This window comes from Lithobates pipiens, unplaced genomic scaffold (genome assembly GCF_037356315.1).
Source record: "Lithobates pipiens isolate NorthernLeopardFrog02 unplaced genomic scaffold, aLitPip1_a1.2 Scaffold_37, whole genome shotgun sequence".
NCBI classification, from domain to species: Eukaryota; Metazoa; Chordata; class Amphibia; order Anura; family Ranidae; genus Lithobates; species Lithobates pipiens.
In genome coordinates, this window is record NW_027507825.1 from 15,309,241 (window position 1) to 15,329,835 (window position 20,595).

The window sequence follows — 20,595 nt, forward strand, 5'->3', positions numbered from 1 at the left end:
TTTTTTTTTTGCATTGGTGTCATTTGTGACTGTAATAACTGTTAGGGCAGTTAGGGTTAGCCCCCTTTAGTTCTAATGTACCCCCCTAACCCCCCCAATAAAGGTTTAACCCCGTGATCACCCCCCGTCGCCAGTGTCACTAAGGCTGGGTTCACATTGCAGCGGTTTATGAGAACGAATGTGATTCGCACCGCACTGCAGTGCAAATCACATCCGATCTCTGTGCGATTCGAGTTCAGCCATTCGCCGCACCCGCCGCACCCGCCACACCCGCCGCACCCGCCGCAAATTCGCACGGGACCCTTTTTTTGGCCCGCAGCAGAATCGGATCGCATGGGTGTTCACACCATGCGATCCGAGTTTGCAGATCGCACTGCGATATGCGAACTGATCTGGGGGTGTCAGTAACATTTCACTGACACTCCCAGCAGTTCGCATAGGGCAGTGTGAACTGCCGCCGGGAGGCATGCGATGCGGGAACCCGCCGCGGATTCGCGGCGTTTCCGCATCGCTCCAGTGTGAACCCAGCCTAATAAGCGATCATTTTTCTGATCGCCGTATTAGTGTCACAGGTGACGCTAGTTAGGCAGGTAGGTATTTAGGTTCGCCGCAGCTTTTTATAGCGCTAGGGACCCCCATATACTACCGCATAAAGCCCCCTGATTGCCCCCTAGTTAACCCTTTCACCAGTGATCACCATATAACTGTTACAGGTGACGCTGGTTGGTTAGTTATTTTTTTATAGTTTCAGGGCACCCGCCATTTATTACCTAATAAAGGTTTAACCCCCTGATCACCCGGCAGGTGTCATTTGTGACTAATAACTGTTAGGGCAGTTAGGGTTAGCCCCCTTTAGTTCTAAGGTACCCCCCTAACCCCCCCAATAAAGGTTTAACCCCGTGATCACCCCCCGTCGCCAGTGTCACTAAGGCTGGGTTCACATTGCAGCGGTTTATGAGAACGGATGTGATTCGCACCGCACTGCAGTGCAAATCACATCCGATCTCTGTGCGATTCGAGTTCAGCTATACAGATAGTATGGCTGAATTCGTGTCGCACCCGCCGCACCCGCCGCAAACTCGCACGGGACCCTTTTTTTGGTCCGCAGCAGAATCGGATCGCATGGGTGTTCACACCATGCGATCCAAGTTTGCAGATCGCACTGCGATATGCGAACTGATCTGGGGGTGTCATTAACATTTCACTGACACTCCCAGCAGTTCGCATAGGGCAGTGTGAACTGCCGCCGGGAGGCATGCGATGCGGGAACCCGCCGCGCATTCGTGGCGTTCCCGCATCGCTCCAGTGTGAACCCAGCCTAATAAGCGATCGTTTTTCTGATCGCTGTATTAGTGTCACAGGTGACGCTAGTTAGGCAGGTAGGTATTTAGGTTCGCCGCAGCTTTTTATAGCGCCAGGGACCCCCATATACTACCGCATAAAGCCCCCTGATTGCCCCCTAGTTAACCCTTTCACCAGTGATCACCATATAACTGTTACAGGTGACGCTGGTTGGTTAGTTATTTTTTTATAGTTTCAGGGCACCCGCCATTTATTACCTAGTCTCACTAGTGTACCCCTAAATTTAGGGGTGTCTACTTTCTAAAATGGGGTCATTTGGGGGGGGGGGTTTGTGCCATCTTGGCATTTTATGGCCTTCAAAACTGTAACGCCCTTAGAAAGCCTGAAGGCGGTGCTTGGTTTTTGGGGCCCCGTACGCGGCTAGGCTCCCAAAAAGTCCCACATATGTGGTATCCCCGTACTCAGGAGAAGCAGCAGAATTTATTTTGGGGTGTCATTTCACATATGCCCATGGCATGCGTGAGCAATATATCATTTAGTGACAACTTTGTGAAAAAAAAAAAAAGTTTGTAATTTTCCCGCAACTTGTGGCAAAATATAAAATATTCCATGGACTCAACATGCCTCTCAGCAAATAGCTTGGGGTGTCTACTTTCTAAAATGGGGTCATTTGTGGGGGTTTTGTGCCATCTTGGCATTTTATGGCCTTCAAAACTGTAATAGGTAGTGAGAAGTGAACTCAAAAAATTACGCCCTTAGAAAGCCTGAAGGCGGTGCTTGGTTTTCGGGGCCCCGTACGCGGCTAGGCTCCCAAAAAGTCCCACATATGTGGTATCCCCGTACTCAGGAGAAGCAGCAGAATTTATTTTGGGGTGTCATTTCACATATGCCCATGGCATGCATGAGCAATATATCATTTAGTGACAACTTTGTGAAAAAAAAAAAAAAAAAAAAAAAGTTTGTAATTTTCCCGCAACTTGTGGCAAAATATAAAATATTCCATGGACTCAACATGCCTCTCAGCAAATAGCTTGGGGTGTCTACTTTCTAAAATGGGGTCATTTGTGGGGGTTTTGTGCCATCTTGGCATTTTATGGCCTTCAAAACTGTAATAGGTAGTGAGGCGTGAAATCAAAAATTTACGCCCTTAGAAAGCCTGAAGGCGGTGCTTGGTTTTCGGGGCCCTGTACGCGGCTAGGCTCCCAAAAAGTCCCACATATGTGGTATCCCCGTACTCAGGAGAAGCAGCAGAATTTATTTTGGGGTGTCATTTCACATACGCCCATAGCATGTGTGAGCAATATATCATTTAGTGACAACTTTGTGTAAAAAAAAAAAAAAAATTTTTTTTTTGTCATTATTCAATCGCTTGAGGCAAAAAAATAAAATATTCAATGGGCTCAACATGCCTCTTATCAATTTCCTTAGGGGGTCTACTTTCCAAAATGGGGTCATTTGGGGGGGTTTTGTACTGCCCTGTCATTTTAGCACCTCAAGAAATGAGATAGACAGTCGTAAACTAAAAGCTGCGTAAATTCCAGAAAACGTACCTTAGTTTGTAGATGTGACAACTTTTGCGCAAACCAATAAATATACAATTATTGACTTTTTTTTTACCAAAGACATGTGGCTGAATACATTTTGGCCTAAATGTATGACTAAAATTGAGTTTATTGGATTTTTCTAATAACAAAAAGTAGAAAATATCATTTTTTTTCAAAATTTGCGGTCTTTTTACGTTTATATCGCAAAAAATAAAAATCGCAGAGGCAATCAAATACCATCAAAAGAAAGCTCTATTTGTGGGAAGAAAAGGACGCAAATTTTGTTTGGGTACAACATTGCATGACCGCGCAATTACCAGTTAAAGCAGCGCAGTGCCAAAGTGTAAAAAGACCTCTGGTCATTTACCAGCAAAATGGTCCGGTCTGAAAGTGGTTAAAAAAACTCACCATGCTACTTACTTAATACCTTGGAATGTCTACTTTCTAAAAAGGGGTAATTTGGGGGGTATTTGTACTTTCCTGACTTGTTAGGCCCCTTTCACACTGGGGCGGTGTGGGCGTTGGCGGTAAAGCGCCATTTTTAGCGGCGGTAAGCGCCCGCTAGCGGGGCAGTTTTAACCCCTGCTGGCAGCCGAAAAAGGGTTAAAACTGCCCGCAAAGCGCCGCTGCAGCGACGCTTTCCCGGTGGTATAGCCGTGCTGCCCCATTGATCTCAATGGAAAGAAGCGGTTTAGGAGCAGTGCTCCTTTCACCGCTCAAAAGATGCGGCTAGCAAGACTTTTTTCAACATTCTGCTATCGCAACGCTCCAGTGTGAAAGCCCTCCGGCTTTCACACTGGAGTGAAAGGGGCCGGTTCTTTCAGGCGCTATTTTTTGCTCTGTAGCGCCTGAAAATTGCCCCAGTGTGAAAGGGGCCTTAGTGTCTCAAGAAATGAGATACACCTGATGTACTGAAGGCCTGATGTGATAAATTTTCAGCGATTGGCACCATAGTTTGTAGACTCTATAACTTTCACAAAGACCAAATAATATACACTAATGTGGGTTATTTTTACCAAAGATATGTAGCAATATAAATTTTGGCCAAAATTTATGAAGAAAAATTACTAATTAGCAAAATTTTATGACCGAAACAAAGAAAAAGGCATTTTTTTTTCACAAAATGTACGTTTTTTTTTTAATTTATAGTACAAAAAATAAAAAACCCACTGGTGATTAAATACCACTAAAAGAAAGCTCTATTTGTGTGGAAAAAAGGACGTAAGTTTCATATGGGTACAGTGTTGCATGACTGAGTAATTGTCATTCAAACTGTGAGAGCGCTGAAAGCTGAAAATTGGTCTGGTCAGTAAGTGCACTGTATTGAGGTGGTTAAAGAGAACCGCTCGACATTTGCAAAATACCGGTGTTATAACATCCATAACCCAGGTACCATTTTCTTCAGCTGGCTTTTTCCTGAGCTGCTGGAATGCTTTCTGAAGCGGAGGGAGGGTGACTCCCCCCCCCCCCCCCCCTGGCATTCTCCGGTGTTTCTCGGGCTGTTTTCGCCGGGAGAAACGATCCAGGGGTGTGGATGGCTGCTGCCATAAGCGATCAAAGAGTAGATACTGTTTGATTGGCTCTATGGTCTTGGAGGACCCGAGCATCATAATGTCACTTCCAGGCTGGAAGTAAATATATATTTTTTTAAAACAAAAGATCCAAAAAGTTTTTTTAGATTTTTTTTTTTTTAAAGCAAAAAAGGTAAAGAAGAGATTTGGGGTCTTTTTCACCCCCCAGTTCTCTCTGTAAAGAGGACCTGTCATCTTTTATTTCTATTACATGGAATGTTTACACAAGGGGGGGGGGGGTGGACGACGTGTAAAGATAAAAAATAAAATGTAAAAGTGTGCAGAAGGGTTACGTAAACGGTGTTTGCACCACACATCTGAGGTATAGCCGCAAATGTCAGAGCAAGAGCAATAATTCTAGCACAAGACTTCCTCTAACCCTAAACAGGTAACTTGCAAAGGCGTTTAACCACATGCTGACCGGGCCATAGCTGAAAGACGGCTATAGCGCAGTCGGCTTATTCTGGGAAGGCGTCCATGGAGCGTGCACCCGGGAACATCCGTGACCGCCGGGTCCCCTGCCCGTTTACCACGTGATCGCTCCATCAAATGATGGAGCGATCACTTGTAAACAAACCGGCGTCACGTCATGACGCCGGTTCCTCACTCCCCTCTCTATACTGATTAGTACAGAGAGAGGGGAGAGATTGCAGCAGCGCTGTGGGCTGGATGTGAAGTGCTCACAGCGCTGCTCAGTGACAATCCTCTGTCAATACTCTGCAACACTGTGCAATACTCTGCCGATACATTTTAAAAGAAACAAAGAATTTTTTTTTTATTTACTGGATTTTCAGTCTTTTTTGATTAATAGCGCAAAAAAATAAAAAACCGAGCAGTGATTAAATACCACCAAAAGAAAGCTTGATTTGTGTGAAAAAAAAGGACAACATTTCATTTGGGTACAGTGTTGCATGACTGAGTAATTGTCATTCAAAGTGTGAGAGCCCCAAAAGCTGAAAATTGGTCTGGTTAGGAAGGGGGTTTAAGTGCCCAGTGTTCAAGTGGTTAAAAGAGTCGCCTATGGAGAATTTACTGAAATAAACTGAGCACGAGATGGTGCGCTTTCCTTTACACACACACACACACACACACACACACACACAGTGGTGGGGGAAATCTTATGCAAATGGCAGTGCATTCTCGTTCAAATTGCATGCAATTCTTTGCAGTGCGATACACACCCATTCATTTTGTATTGACGCAAATCACACTGCAAAGTGTGGATTTTGGGAGCATTTTCATGAGTATGAATACTAGAGAAAAAGCTTGATACTGGTGTTGGTGCACCCCTAGTGTACACACACACACACATACACACACACACACATATATATATATATATATATATATATATATATATATATATATATATATATATATATATATATATATATATATACACACATACATACACACATAAAATGAAAGCATGTGTTAAAATTATTTTAAATTAAAAGGACAACTAAAAAGGCAAAACTTTTTGTTTTAGATGGAGTGGAAGGGGGGGGGGGGGGTTAGAACACCTGTCAGTTTTTTTATTGCAGTCTGTGTCCCCATTAAAAGAATTACTCTATTTACCGTTATCACTGAAAGTAAAAAGAAAATCCCATAGTGCGGGGTTGTCCCCAGAAAAGTAGTAGGAGGGGGAATCTTCCAATGGGGACACTAGTTCTGGTGACCCCAAGAGATTCCCTTAATTTTGCAAGGATTTCCTCTCACTTCCTGTTTCAGCTATGGGACAGGAAGTGAAGGGAAATCTCCTCAATGGGACAGAGTATGGCAAAAAAATATATAAATTGCCCTTCCTTACTCTATCCAAAAAAATAAATAAAAAATCACATTCCCATATAAATCCAAATTAAAAGTATCAATACTAGATCTGAAGCTTTCAATAAAACGTGATTTTACCACAAATTTATTGTCGTACCTTCCGTTATAAGGTGACACCGTTCTCCCAGTTGTGCTCCTGTGTGGTCACTATTCCATAGATTGAGTAGAATCATGGTGTAGCCATAGCTGAAGTATCCCTGAGGGCATACGGGCCCTACATGTGAAATATTGCACAATACAACGCCTAGGAAGCACAGATTTGGCAGTGGGGAATAGACAATGCACCTGCACATCCGCAAGGCCCAAAAAAATAAAAAGTCAAACTTTGATGCATGCGGAGCAAATGATATGTGTGCAGGAAGCTTTGAAAGCTCATAGACCTCAGACCTTCCTACATCACTCCATCTGGGACAAACTGACCATCACCCTATCTGATCACTCACACCTAACTTCACAAAAGTAATCAGGAAGGTCATGAGATGATCTGGAGTGGAGTGTAATATGGTCACTGGAGTGGGTCACATTGCAGAATCTGCACACTACTTTAAGCACTTTGACCTCCGGAAGATTTACCCCTCTCCCCCTTCACGACACGGCAATGCTTTACTTTAACTGATAATTGTGCGATCATTCAACGCTGTACAAAAATTAAATTTATATTCTTTTTTCCCCCCACAAATAGAGCTTAATTTTGGTGGTATTTGATCACCACTGCGGTTTTTATTTATTAACGCTCTTAACAAAAAAAAAAAGGCCGACAATTTTGAAAAAAAAAAAGAAAAAACAATATTTTTCACTTTCTGCTATAAAACATAATAAATAAAAAAAAATGTAAAAAAAATAGAATTTCTTCATCAATTTAGGCCAATATGTATTCTGCTACATGTTTTTTGGTTAAATAAGCGTATAGCGATTGGCTTGCACAAACGGTATTGCGTCCACAAACTATGGAACTTTTATTTATTACTAGTAATGGCGGCGATCAGCAACTTATAGCGGAACTGCGATATTGCGGTGGACAATCCGACACTTTATGGAAACCAGGGACACCAATACAGTGATATCACCACAACCTGAACATGTGACTCACAGTCACAGCACGGATCTGCAATGTAAAAATGACATTGCTAATAAAAAAAAAACAAAGACCGCAGTAACTAAATACTTGTCAACTACTACTACTATACCTCCCTCTGAAAAGTGGCCACCCAATGAATTGCTTTTCAGAGGCCAATAAGCAATACTGCTAATGTGGAAGAAGTATTAATTGGCCCATCTCAGCTTATTTACCGCAGAGGAACCCTTGAAATAATTTTCAGGTCTCAGGGAACCCCTGCTAAAACTGGTTCATTGGTGGTCAGTGGGAAGAACAATGCCCCCCCCCCCCCCGTGGTGGCCAGTGGGAAGAATGCCCCCCTCACAGGCAGCTAAAACAGTCATTGGTGTCATGCAGCTGGCTTTGCCAAGTGTTGTTGGTGGCTCCCGTGGTGGCCAGTGGGAAGAATGCCCCCCTCACAGGCAGCTAAAACAGTCATTGGTGTCATGCAGCTGGCTTTGCCAAGTGTTGTTGAACGATGCAGACACCATCAAAGGGAGGTCAATCAACCACAGCTCAAGGAACCCCTAGTAGCCCCTGGAGGAACCCAATGGTTCCATGATTCCGTGGCTGAGAATGGCTGCCTCAAATGAACATTTATATAAAGTGACATCACAACAGCATACCTCCCCCGACTTCTGAACTTGAGAAGGAGGAATTCCTTACACACAGGTTGTGAAGTGCATGTTGTGTGTCATGGTGGACCTCGAGTCTGGCACATGGTGCATGGCTTAAAGAGGTAAAATCAACCACTTTTGGTTGCCTGCGTGTGAAGGGGCCCCATGCCTGTATGGAATCAAAGGGTGAGGTGAGGGAAGGTACAGAGGGGCCCCGAGTGCGAGGTGAGGGAAGGGGCGGAGGGGCGAGGTAAGGGAAGGTGCGGAGGGGCCCCGTGTGCGAGGTGAGGGAAGGTGCGGAGGGGCCCCGTGTGCGAGGTGAGGGAAGGTGCGGAGGGGCCCCGTGTGCGAGGGAAGGTGCGGAGGGGCCCCGTGTGCGAGGTGAGGTGCGGAGGGGCCCCGTGTGCGAGGTGAGGTGCGGAGGGGCCCCGTGTGCGAGGTGAGGGAAGGTGCTGAGGGGCCCCGTGTGCGAGGTGAGGGAAGGTGCTGAGGGGCCCCGTGTGCGAGGTGAGGGAAGGTGAGGAGGGGCCCCGTGTGCGAGGTGAGGGAAGGTGAGGAGGGGCCCCGTGTGCGAGGTGAGGGAAGGTGAGGAGGGGCCCCGTGTGCGAGGTGAGGGAAGGTGAGGAGGGGCCCCGTGTGCGAGGTGAGGGAAGGTGAGGAGGGGCCCCGTGTGCGAGGTGAGGGAAGGTGAGGAGGGGCCCCGTGTGCGAGGTGAGGGAAGGTGAGGAGGGGCCCCGTGTGCGAGGTGAGGGAAGGTGCGGAGGGGCCCCGTGTGCGAGGTGAGGGAAGGTGCGGAGGGGCCCCGTGTGCGAGGTGAGGGAAGGTGCGGAGGGGCCCCGTGTGCGAGGTGAGGGAAGGTGCGGAGGGGCCCCGTGTGCGAGGTGAGGGAAGGTGAGGAGGGGCCCCGTGTGCGAGGTGAGGGAAGGTGCGGAAGGGTCCCGTGTGCGAGGTGAGGGAAGGTGCGGAGGGGTCCCGTGTGCGAGGTGAGGGAAGGTGCGGAGGGGTCCCGTGTGCGAGGTGAGGGAAGGTGCGGAGGGGTCCCGTGTGCGAGGTGAGGGAAGGTGCGGAGGGGCCCCACGTGCGAGGTGAGGGAAGGTGCGGAGGGGCCCCGTGTGCGAGGTGAGGGAAGGTGCGGAGGGGCCCCGTGTGCGAGGTGAGGGAAGGTGCGGAGGGGCCCCGTGTGCGAGGTGAGGGAAGGTGCGGAGGGGCCCCGTGTGCGAGGTGAGGGAAGGTGCGGAGGGGTCCCGTGTGCGAGGTGAGGGAAGGTGCGGAGGGATCATGTGTGCTAAGTCAGAAAAGTTATGTGTAAGAAGGGTGATATGGGGGGATTCTATGTGTGAGGAATAGTATAAAAGGAGATCCTATGTAAGACATGGGGGTCCCGAGGTGTGGGGAGGGACTGTGTGACACATGAGGCAAGTTATGGGAATATATTCTGTGCATTGGGGGGTTACATGTAGTAGGGGTGGTATGGAGGTCCTGAGGTGAGGGAAGCTATGGAAGGAGATCCTGTGTGTGGTATGGGGGTCCTATGTATGGTATAGTGAGATACAGAGGAGCCATTTGGGTAGTATGGGGGTGTTCGGAGCTGAGGGAGATCCTATATGTGGTATGGAGGGGTTCTGAGATGAGGGGGGGTCCTGTGTACGGTATGGAGGGGTTCTGAGGTGAGGGATCCTGTGTACGGTATGGAAGGGTTCTGAGGTGAGGGGTCCTGTGTACGGTATGGAGGGGTTCTGAGGTGAGGGGGCTCTGTGTACGGTATGGAGGGGTTCTGAGGTGAGGGGGCTCTGTGTACGGTATGGAGGGGTTCTGAGGTGAGGGGGCTCTGTGTATGGTATGGAGGGGTTCTGAGGTGAGGGGGCTCTGCGTACAGTATGGAGGGGTTCTGAGGTGAGGGGGCTCTGCGTACGGTATGGAGGGGTTCTGAGGTGAGGGGGCTCTGTGTACAGTATGGAGGGGTTCTGAGGTGAGGGGTCCAGTGTACGGTATGGAGGGGTTCTGAGGGGAGGAGTCCAGTGTACGGTATGGAGGGGTTCTGAGGTGAGGGGGCACTGTGTACGGTATGGAGGGGTTCTGAGGTGAGGGGTCCTGTGTACGGTATGTAGGGGTTCTGAGGTGAGGGGTCCTGTGTACGGTATGTAGGGGTTCTGAGGTAAGGGGTCCAGTGTACGGTATGGAGGGGTTCTGAGGTGAGGGGGCTCTGTGTACGGTATAGAGGGGTTCTGAGGTGAGGGGTCCTGTGTACGGTATGAAGGGGTTCTGAGGTGAGAGGTCCTGTGTACGGTATGGAGGGGTTCTGAGGTGAGGGGGCTCTGTGTACGGTATAGAGGGGTTTTGAGGTGAGGGGGCTCTGTGTACGGTATAGAGGGGTTCTGAGGTGAGGGGTCCTGTGTACGGTATGGAGGGGTTCTGAGGTGAGGGGGCTCTGTGTACGGTATGGAGGGATTCTGAGGTGAGGGGGCTCTGTGTACGGTATGGAGGGGTTCTGAGGTGAGGGGGCTCTGTGTACGGTATGGAGGGGTTCTGAGGTGAGGGGGCTCTGTGTACGGTATGGAGGGGTTCTGAGGTGAGGGGGCTCTGTGTACGGTATGGAGGGGTTCTGAGGTGAGGGGGCTCTGTGTACGGTATGAAGGGGTTCTGAGGTGAGGGGGCTCTGTGTACGGTATGAAGGGGTTCTGAGGTGAGGGGGCTCTGTGTACGGTATGAAGGGGTTCTGAGGTGAGGGGGCTCTGTGTACGGTATGAAGGGGTTCTGAGGTGAGGGGGTCCTGTGTACGGTACCGGGGGTTTTGTGTTAAGTATTGAGTGGTTCTGAGGTGAAGGGGGAGGTTGTGTACGGGGTGATCCTTCTGCTGTGAAGATTCTGAGGTGAGGGAAGAAGATTCGATGAGTAAAGTGGCAAGGGGCGGGGCCTGTCTGGAGGGGCGGGGCCCGGGGAAGGCGGGCCGTGCGCAGGCGGCGGGAGGAGGGCCGCGGGGAAGATGGCGGCGCTGTGACTGACATTCTGGGCCAGGCCCGGCTAGAGAGGGCGGGGACACCGGGCAGCGAGCGGAGAGCGGCGGCCGGGATTCTCAGGCAAGGCCGGGGCTGCTCCTCTGGTTGCCGCCAGCGCCGTCCAGGCCACGGTAGCGTCGGGCGAGGCCGGGGGGGTTTCGGGGCCTGAGCGGCCTGCTGTGCAGACTTCCCCCCCCCCCGGAGTGCGGAGACTGCGGCCGGCCCGCGGCCTTCAGGAGAGCCCGGGGATCGGGCCTGTACGGGGCGCCCAGGATGACGGACACCCGGCGGCGGGTGAAGGTCTACACCCTGAACGAGGACCGGCAGTGGGATGACCGGGGCACCGGACACGTCTCCTCCGGATATGTGGACCGCCTGAAGGGCATGTCTCTGCTGGTGAGGGCCGAGAGCGACGGTGAGTGACCGGAGGAGGAGGAGCAATACCGGCACCACGCCGAGGGGGGCGCTACAGGGAGACCGAGGATCACCGGGGACAGTAGGGATCAGACCGAGAATAGGGATCACCTGTAAAGGGAAGGTTTGGTGGGGGTCGTGTGTGTGTTGGGTAGGGATCAAACCAGCAGTAGGGATCGGCCAGAGAGTAGAGAGGGCTCATCCCGGAGGGAGAAGGGATCACCCAGGAAAAGAGAAGAGATTGCCCTGAGAGCAGAGAGGTATCAAACAGACAGGGAGTAGGGATCACCTATAAAGGGAAGATAAGGAATGGGTCATGTGTGTTAGGTAGGGATCAGACCAAGGGAGAGTAGAAGCATCACCCACAAAAAGAGTAGGGATCACACAGGGAGTAGGGGTCAAACCTAGAGAGAGATCAAACAGAGACCAAGTGAGTAGAGGTATCACACAGAAAGAGTAGGGATCAAACGGAGGCTGAGTGAGTAGAGAGGGATCACACAGTAAAAGAGTAGGGATCAAACGGAGACTGAGTGAGTAGAGAGGGATCACACAGTAAAAGAGTAGGGATCAAACGGAGACTGAGTGAGTAGAGAGGGATCACACAGAGACTAAGGATCAGAGAGTGAGTAGAGGGATCACCCAGAAAGAGTAGGGAGCAAATGGAGACTGAGTGAGTTAAGGGATCACACAGACAGTAGGGATCAAAAGGAGTGAGAGAGTATTGAGGGATCGCATAGAGAATAGGGATCGAATGAGGAGAAGAGGGATTACCCCAAGAGAGAACAAAGGGGGGATCAAACTAAGATTAAGGATCCACCCATAAAGGGAAGGTGTGGAGGGATCGTGTGTGAGGTAGGGATCAACGCAAGGGAGAGAAAAGGGGGACAAACCAAGAGAGAGACAGGATTATCCTGAGGGGAAAGGGTTATCATCCAGAAAGGGAGTAGGGATCAAACCTAGAGAGTACAGAGGGATCACCCAGAAAAAGAGCAATTACTTTGATAAAAAGACCAGAGAGGGATCAAACTACGAGTAGGGATCCAACCCCAAGGGAGAGAGCAAGGAGGGATCACTCCAGAGAGAGAGAGAGGAGAGATCAAACCTGTTAGTAGGGATCACTCCAGAGCGAGAGAGGAGGGATTACCCCAAGAGAGCAGAGTAAGGATCATCTTGAGATGGAGAGCAGAGAGAGGGCAGGCGGGGATCACCCCTCAGGTAAGTGATGGGATTATTAGTGATCAGAATGATACAATGTTTCTATTCCTCCGGCTGTCAGAGTTTACCGTAGTTATTCTTTGTGTATTTCTCTCACTGGCGGACTGTCCTGATTGGTCACACATGAAGTCTATGTATGATGATGGATGTATCCACCAATGAGGGTCACATATGAAATATTATAATTGTGTACAGTATTGCTCTGAGGATATAAATCCTGTATACATGTCCTCACAGCGGTCTGTACATCTTCTTGTAGGGATTGCACAGAGCAGTGCCGGTGTAGTGCCACTGGAAACCGTCAGATAATGTCACGGGAGTGACATTAAACGTTAGACGGAGCGGAGAGAGAGCGGGTAACCGTGGCTCGGGGAGGGTGATTACCTCCTCTATGTGGATTTGGGGAGGGAATTATCTGACGGCTTCAGTGGTCTGCATAGCCACAAATCCTTTGGAGCGCATGGAGCAAGTGTTTGGAATGCATCGGCCTGCATTGGTAAGCCTTGGACTAGACAGGTGCCTCTGACCCCCTCCTCCTGACCCCCTCCTGACCTGCTTCAAGCAGATGTATTTCTATAAATGTGTACAGTAGTGCAAAACCCATTCAAAGTATAACTGAAGGCAAAACGTTGTTTTTTGTTTTGAGTGGAGATGGATTAGAACCCCTAATAGGCTTTTATTGTTGTCTGTGCTCCCCCGCCCCCCCCATTGGGGGGATTCAGCCTCCTATTTGTCCGGTTTCACTTTTTTTTTTTTTTTTTGTCGAAAGTGGAAGAAAAAGAAAATCCTAATTTTGGGTGGTCCCCAGAAAAGTAATAGAGGGGAAATCTTCCAATAAGGACACTAGTTTCTGGTGATCTGGGGGGGGGGGGTCCCCATGGAATTCCCTTATCTTGCAGGTATTTTATCTCACTTCCTGTTTTTGGTTATGGGACAGGAAGTGAAGGTAAATCTCCCCAATGGGGACGTAGATGGCAAAAAAAAAATAATAATAATAATCTGACAGGTTATTACCTTCCCTTACTCCATCCAAAAAAGGTTAAGAAAAAAAAGGTTTGCCTATGGTTCTGCTTTAGGCCTCTTTCACACGGGGCGGATCAGTAATGATCCGCCCCATGATGATCCGCTCGCTCAGCGAGGATCGCTCCGTTGTCCCCGCTGAGCTGGCGGCGGACAGGGCGGTCTCCGCACACTGTGCAGGGATCGCCCTGTCAGCTCTCCGTTCTCCTCTATGGGGATCGGATGAACACGGACCGTCTGTCCGTGTTCATCCGATCCGCTCTGCAGACGGACAGAAAATAGGATTTTCCTCCGTCTGCAGAATCGGACAATTGCGGAGGCGGACAATAGCGGGTGTCTGCGGATGCTCATCCGCAGACACCCGCTATCCCATAGGGATGAATGTATGGCCCGTATTTCATCCGCAAACGGATGGATGAAATACGGACATACCATCCGCATGTGTGAAAGGGGCCTTAAAGTGAAGGAGGCCACACAGATCCCGAGGTACGTCATGCATGCGGCTAAATTCACAAAACTAACAGGCCAGTATAAGGCTCTTCACTAAAGTAAATGAAAGCATAAATCCATGTTTTATGTCCCTTTTTTTTTTTTTTTTTTAACCGCTTTCCGACTGCCTCACGCAGATTTACTGCAGCAGAAGGGCACGTACAGGCTGATTAACGTACCTGTATGTTGCCCTTTAAGAGGCAGCTTGCGGGCGTGCGTGCGTGTCCACTGGGGAGCTCCATGATGTCCTCGGGGATACCCACGATCGTCTCATGGTGAGGAAGTATGGGGAGATGCTAATGTTAACAAGCATTTCTCCTTACTGCCTAGTGACGCTATCACTGATCACAGCTCCCTGTAATCAGTGACGTGTCACACCCCCCCCCCCCCCCCCCCAGTTAGAATCACTCCCTAGGACACACTTAACCCCTACAGAGCCACCTAGTGGTTAACCCCTTCACTGCCATTCACATTTACACAGTAATCTATGCATTTTTAATCGCACTGATTGATGTATAAATGTGAATGGTCCCAAAAGTGTCTGACATAATGTCACAGTCACAATTAAAGTTGCTGATCGCCGACATTACTACAAAAAAATAAAATCAATAAAAATGTCACAAAACGATCCCCTATTTTGTAAACGCTATAACTTTTGCACAAACCAATCAATATATGCTTATTGCGATTTTTACCAAATATATGTAGAAGAATCCACCTAAACTGAGGGAAATTATTTTTTTATTATATTTTTGGGGGATATTTATTATAGTAAAAAGTAAAAAATTGTTTTTTTTCCCCCCAAAATTGTCGCTATTTTTTTTTGTTTCTAGTGCAAAAAATAAAAAACGCAGAGGTACTCAAATACCACCAAAAGAAAGCTCTATGTGGGGGGGGGGGGAAAAAGGATGTCAATTTTATTTGGGAGCCATGGTGCACAACCGCGCAATTGTCAGTTAAAGCGACGCAGTGCCGAATTGCAAAAAGTGCTCTGGTCAGGAAGGGGGGTAAAATCTCCCGGGGCTGAGGTGGTTAAATAGTTCATTTGGGCCAGCATCAAACTAGTTAAAGAGACTTTAAACATGTTGTTGGGAATCAAAGCAGACATTTACTCACAAAGGAACTTTGTATCTCTGCACATCGCTTCTCCCAGGAGGCATGAGCTTTCATACTGCACGCAACTGGCCCACATCATCGGGGGTGGGATGGGATTGGGAGATGGCTGCAAGAACCCAGAAAAGACATCCGGCTCCCTGAGCGGAGAGGTAGAAAGATGGTGGCGTAGGACTTGGCGCTTTGGTGGATTACTGGAGGACAACGCTGGATTTGATGAGCATGGAATTCTATTAAAGTTGATCTCCAGCTTTAGTTAGTTTTAAATAGTTCCTTTGGTCCTATTTGCCCTAAATCTATTATTTCCCTCACGTGTGGCTCCTTAGGTGTCCTATATAAACTTTATATAGCGGAGGCTACATCCAGTATACAGTACTGTGTTCCCGGGTGCAAGAGGGAGACCCAGGCGTGAGACAGGAAGAACACCCAGCTGCTCTATGGCCATGGAGGACCGGAGCGATGTCGCTTCCTCTTCTGACTGGAAGTAAATACTTTTTTTTTTTTTTTTTTTTAAATCTTTTTTGCTTTTAACCACTTGAGACCCGCGCTATAGCCGAATGACGACTACAGCACGGACCTCCTTTGCCGGGACTACGTCTATTGACGTCGTCCCGTGCACGAGCGGCCTGCGCGCCCCGAGATCGGCGAGTCTGAGACTCGCCTGATAACTGATCCGAGCAAGGGGTCGATCCCGACCCCTTATCACGTGATCAGCTGTCAGCCAATGACAGCTGATCATGTGATACAACGGAGCCTCTAATCGGCTATTATTCCTGTCAGCGCGAGGAGAAAAAAAAAAGAGCCGATCACCGTCGGCCGTGATCGGGACATCAGTCCCGATTACGGCCAGCCCTGCCAGTGCCCACCTGCCCCCTGCCAGTGCCACCTCATTAAAAAATAAGTGCCACCCAGCAGTGCCCACAATCTGCCTCAACAAAGGTGCTGTACCCCAGTGCCACATATCCGTGCCCATCAGTGTCATCTACCAGTGCCCATCAGTGCCGCCCATCAGTGCCACCTATCAGTGCCCATCAGTCCCATCTATGTGCCACCCATCGGTGCCATCTTATCTGTGCCCATCGTTGCCGCCTTATCTGTGCCTATCAGTGCCCACCAGTGCAGCCTATCAGTGCCGCCTCATCAGCGCACTTCAATGAAGGAGAAAAATTACCTGTTTGCAAAATTTTATAACAAACTATTAAACATGATTTTTTTTTTTGCATCTTTTTTTGTTTGTTTAGCAAAAAATAAAACTCCCAGCTGTAATTTAAATACCACCAAAAGAAATCTCTATTTGTGGGAAAAAAAATGATAAAAATTTAATTTGGGTACAGTGTTGTATGCCCGCGCAATTGTCATTCAAAGTGCATCAGCGCTGAAAATTGGTCTGGGCAGGAGGGGGGTTTAAGTGCCCAGTAAGCAAGTGGTTAAAGGTAAAGGAGAGATTTGGGTTCTTTTTGACCCCAGATCTCTCCTTAAAGCAGAGTTATACCCAAAAATGGAACTTCTGCTCTCTGGATACTGGATGTAGCTTGAGATATATATACAGATCACCCAGCTGCTGCACGTTGGTGAGGGGAAATGGTTGGTTTTGGCCAGCTTGGCCTGAACAAATTATTTAAACAAACTAAAGCTAGAGATCTGTTTTAATTCAAGCATGCCCAGCAAAAAATGTAAGAAGAGGGGGGGGGGAATTAAAATGAAAAAATCACGAAGGGGTTAATTTCCTCTTTAACATTATCCTATGATATTTGAAAAATACAATCACATCTATTTTTTTTTTTGTATTTCTTGTGGATTCTGATGGAATCCAATAAGTTTTCTGTGTGTGTAAACCTTAAGTGGGGGTGGGGGGGCATAGTGCACTTAGGCAGGCTGGTCATGCTGTTACTATCCGGAGCTGGTCCAGTGCATGTAGATAGGAAGTGGCTGAAAGTGTTTGGAGAAGAATAGCAGTGCAGAGATGCGAAAAGTGGTAAAAACAGTCTTATTTATCCAGTTTAAGACCACAATATCTCTGTGTGTGTGTATACAGTGCCTTGCAGAAGTATTCGGCCCCCTTGAACTTTTCAGGCTTCAAACATAAAGATATAAAATTTTTATTTTTTGTGAAGAATCACCAACAAGTGGGACACAATTGTGAAGTGGAACGAAATCTATTGGATTTTTGAAACTTTTTTAACTAATAAAAAAATGAAAAGTGGGGCGTGCAAAATTATTCGGCCCCCTTGCGTTAATACTTTGTAGAGCCACCTTTTGCTGCGATTACAGCTGCAAGTCGCTTGGGGTATGTCTCTATCAGTTTTGCACATCGAGAGACTGAAATTCTTGCCCATTCTTCCTTGCAAAACAGCTGGAGCTCAGTGAGGTTGGATGGAGAGCGTTTGTGAACAGCAGTTTTCAGCTCTTTCCACAGATTCTCGATTGGATTCAGGTCTGGACTTTGACTTGGCCATTCTAACACCTGGATACGTTTATTTGTGAACCATTCTTTTGTAGATTTTGCTGTATGTTTGGGATCATTGTCTTGTTGGAAGATAAATCTCCGTCCCAGTTTCAGGTCTTTTGCAGACTCCAACAGGTTTTCATCCAGAATGGTCCTGTATTTGGCTGCATCCATCTTCCCCCCAATTTTAACCATCTTCCCTGTCCCTGCTGAAGAAAAGCGGGCCCAAACCATGATGCTGCCACCACCATGTGTGACAGTGGGGATGGTGTGTTGAGGGTGATGAGCTGTGTTGCTTTTACGCCAAACATATCGTTTTGCATTGAGGGCAAAAAGTTGGATTTTGGTTTCATCTGACCAGAGCACCTTCTTCCACATGTTTGGTGTGTCTCCCAGGTGGCTTGTGGCAAACTTTAGACGCGACTTTTTATGGATATCTTTGAGAAATGGCTTTCTTCTTGCCACTCTTCCATAAAGGCCAGATTTGTGCAGTGTACAACTGATTGTTGTCCTATGGACAGACTCTCCCACCTCAGCTGTAGTTCTCTGCAGTTCATCCAGAGTGATCATGGGCCTCTTGGCTGCATCTCTGATCAGTCTTCTCCTTGTCTGAGCTGAAACTTTAGAGGGACGGCCAGGTCTTGGTAGATTTGCCGTGGTCTGATACTCCTTCCATTTCAAAATGATCGCTTGCACAGTGCTCCTTGGGATGTTTAAAGCTTGGGAAAACTTTTTGTATCCAAATCCAGCTTTAAACTTCTCCACAACAGTATTACGGACCTGCCTGGTGTGTTCCTTGGTCTTCATGATGCTCTCTGCGCTATAAAAGGGAACAGACGATCGGTGACAGCCACAGTAGGAAGCACTTTTTTTTTTTTTTACACAGACCTCTCCTCGTTCAGCTCTGTGACCCGATCGGAGGGACACCAGTGGCGATCGAGCCTGCTGGTTCCGCGGTCACGGAGCACAGGACCGGGTCTGGAGCGCGCCGCCGCGCTCCCGACCCACGGCTGGGCACTTAAAGAATCACATACCGGTACGTGATTGTGCCCAGCCGTGCCATTCTGCCGACGTGGTTAAAGGGTGAATCTGATAAATATCATCAGACTCGGAGATCAAATATTAAGTGTTTAACCACTTGCTTACTGGGCACTTAAACACCCTTCCTGCCCAGACCAATTTTCAGCTTTCGGTGCTCTCACACTTTGAATGACAATTACTCAGTCATGCAGCACTGTACCCAAATGAATTTTTTGTCCTTTTTTTTCCCCACAAATAGAGCTTTCTTTTGGTGATCTTTGATCACCTCTGGGGTTTTTATTTTTTGCGCTATAAATGAAAAAAGACAGAAAATTTAGAAAAAAAACGCATATTTCTTTGTTTCTGTGACACAATTATGCAAATTATTATTTTTTCTTCATAAATTTTGGCCACAATTTATACGGCTACATATCTTTGGTAAAAATAACCCAAATTAGTGGATATTATTTGGTCTTTGTGAAAGTTAGAGAGTCTACAAGCTGTGGTGCGAATCGCACAAAATTGATCACATCTGATGTACTGGTGGCCTATCTCGCTTCTTGTGACCCGAACAAGTCAGGAAAGTACAAATACCCCCCAAATGACCCCTTTTTGGAAAGTAGACATTCCAAGGTATTTAGTAAGAGGCATGATGAGGTTTTTGATGTCATTTTTTTTCCCACAATTCTTTGCAAAATTAAGATTTTTCATTTTTTTAAATTTTTCTCCACAAAATTGTCATTGTAATAGGTTATTTCTCTCACATGGCATGTGTATACCACAAATGACACCCCCCAAATAATTCTGCTACTCCTCCTGAGTATTACAATACCACGTGTGGGACTTTTTCACAGCCTGGCCACATAGAGAGGCCCAACATGCAGGGAGCACCGTCACGTGTTGTAGGGGCATAAATTACACATCTAACTTGTTGACTACTTATTACACTTTTGAAGGACCAGGACAATGACACATGGCACTGATACATGGCAATGATGACAGATGGTACTAATATGTGGCACTGATGACAGATGGCACTAATACATGGCACAGATGACACGTGACACTGATGACAGGTGGCACGTGACACTGACAGGTGGCACTGATGACAAATGGCACTGATGACAGATGGCACTATGTGGCACTGATGACAGATGGCATTGGGGACAAATGGCACTGACGGCGGGTGGCACTGGGGCAGGATGGCACTTTTTTTTTTAACTTTTTTATTTTATTTTATTTTTTATTTTTTTACACTGACGGCCGCTGCAGCCATTCGTCTCTCCCCTCTCACACTCTGTCTGTGTGAGGAGGGAGAGCGGCGCTGAGAGATGATCTCATATGTTTACATATGAGATCATCTCCCATTGGACACGCCGATTGCGCTGTAAACGGCCGCTGTGATTGGCCGTTTACAGCGATCCCCGGGGGACACGGCAAACACAGAACTTCCTCGATGCGTGCCCGCGGCGGCGCGCATTGTGGAAGTAAACATTAGGATGTCCAGGGACGGCCACCCAGACGAAAGCGCCTGCTCTACGGCCATCATTCGGCTATAGGGCGGGCGCGAGGTGGTTAAAAAACAAAGTCTTCCTTCAAAAAACATTTTAATTTTAAGAAAGTTTGTTTGATTTTCTAATCTTTAGTGGGGGGTCAAATCGACGTTCATTTTCAACCACAGTGACGGGAAAATTTGGAAATAGAAAATTTCTTGGTCAAAGAAGCGTTTGTGGTTTTCGTTAACTGGTTCCCGACTAGCGCACGCCGATGTACGTAGGCAGAATGGCACGGGCAGGCATATTGGCATACAGGTACATCCAGTCTCTAATGCCTCCCTGCTATCGTGCTGGTCGGGACCCCCGTGAGTCCGGTCGCGGGTCCCCCAGACTCGATCGCCGCGGGCATACCCACGATCGTCTCAC

At 47.9% G+C, this 20,595-nt stretch overlaps 1 protein-coding gene across 1 annotated transcript in view; it reads left to right on the top strand.

Annotated features, from left to right (window-relative positions):
- Positions 1 to 10,906: 10,906 nt before the first annotated feature.
- Positions 10,907 to 20,595, top strand: part of PPP4R3A (protein phosphatase 4 regulatory subunit 3A) — an 85,794-nt gene continuing 76,105 nt past the window's right edge. The window contains 1 exon segment of the mRNA XM_077466753.1: positions 10,907 to 11,371. Within this exon segment, the coding sequence (XP_077322879.1) occupies positions 11,230 to 11,371 (142 nt within the window). The 5' untranslated portion in view covers positions 10,907 to 11,229.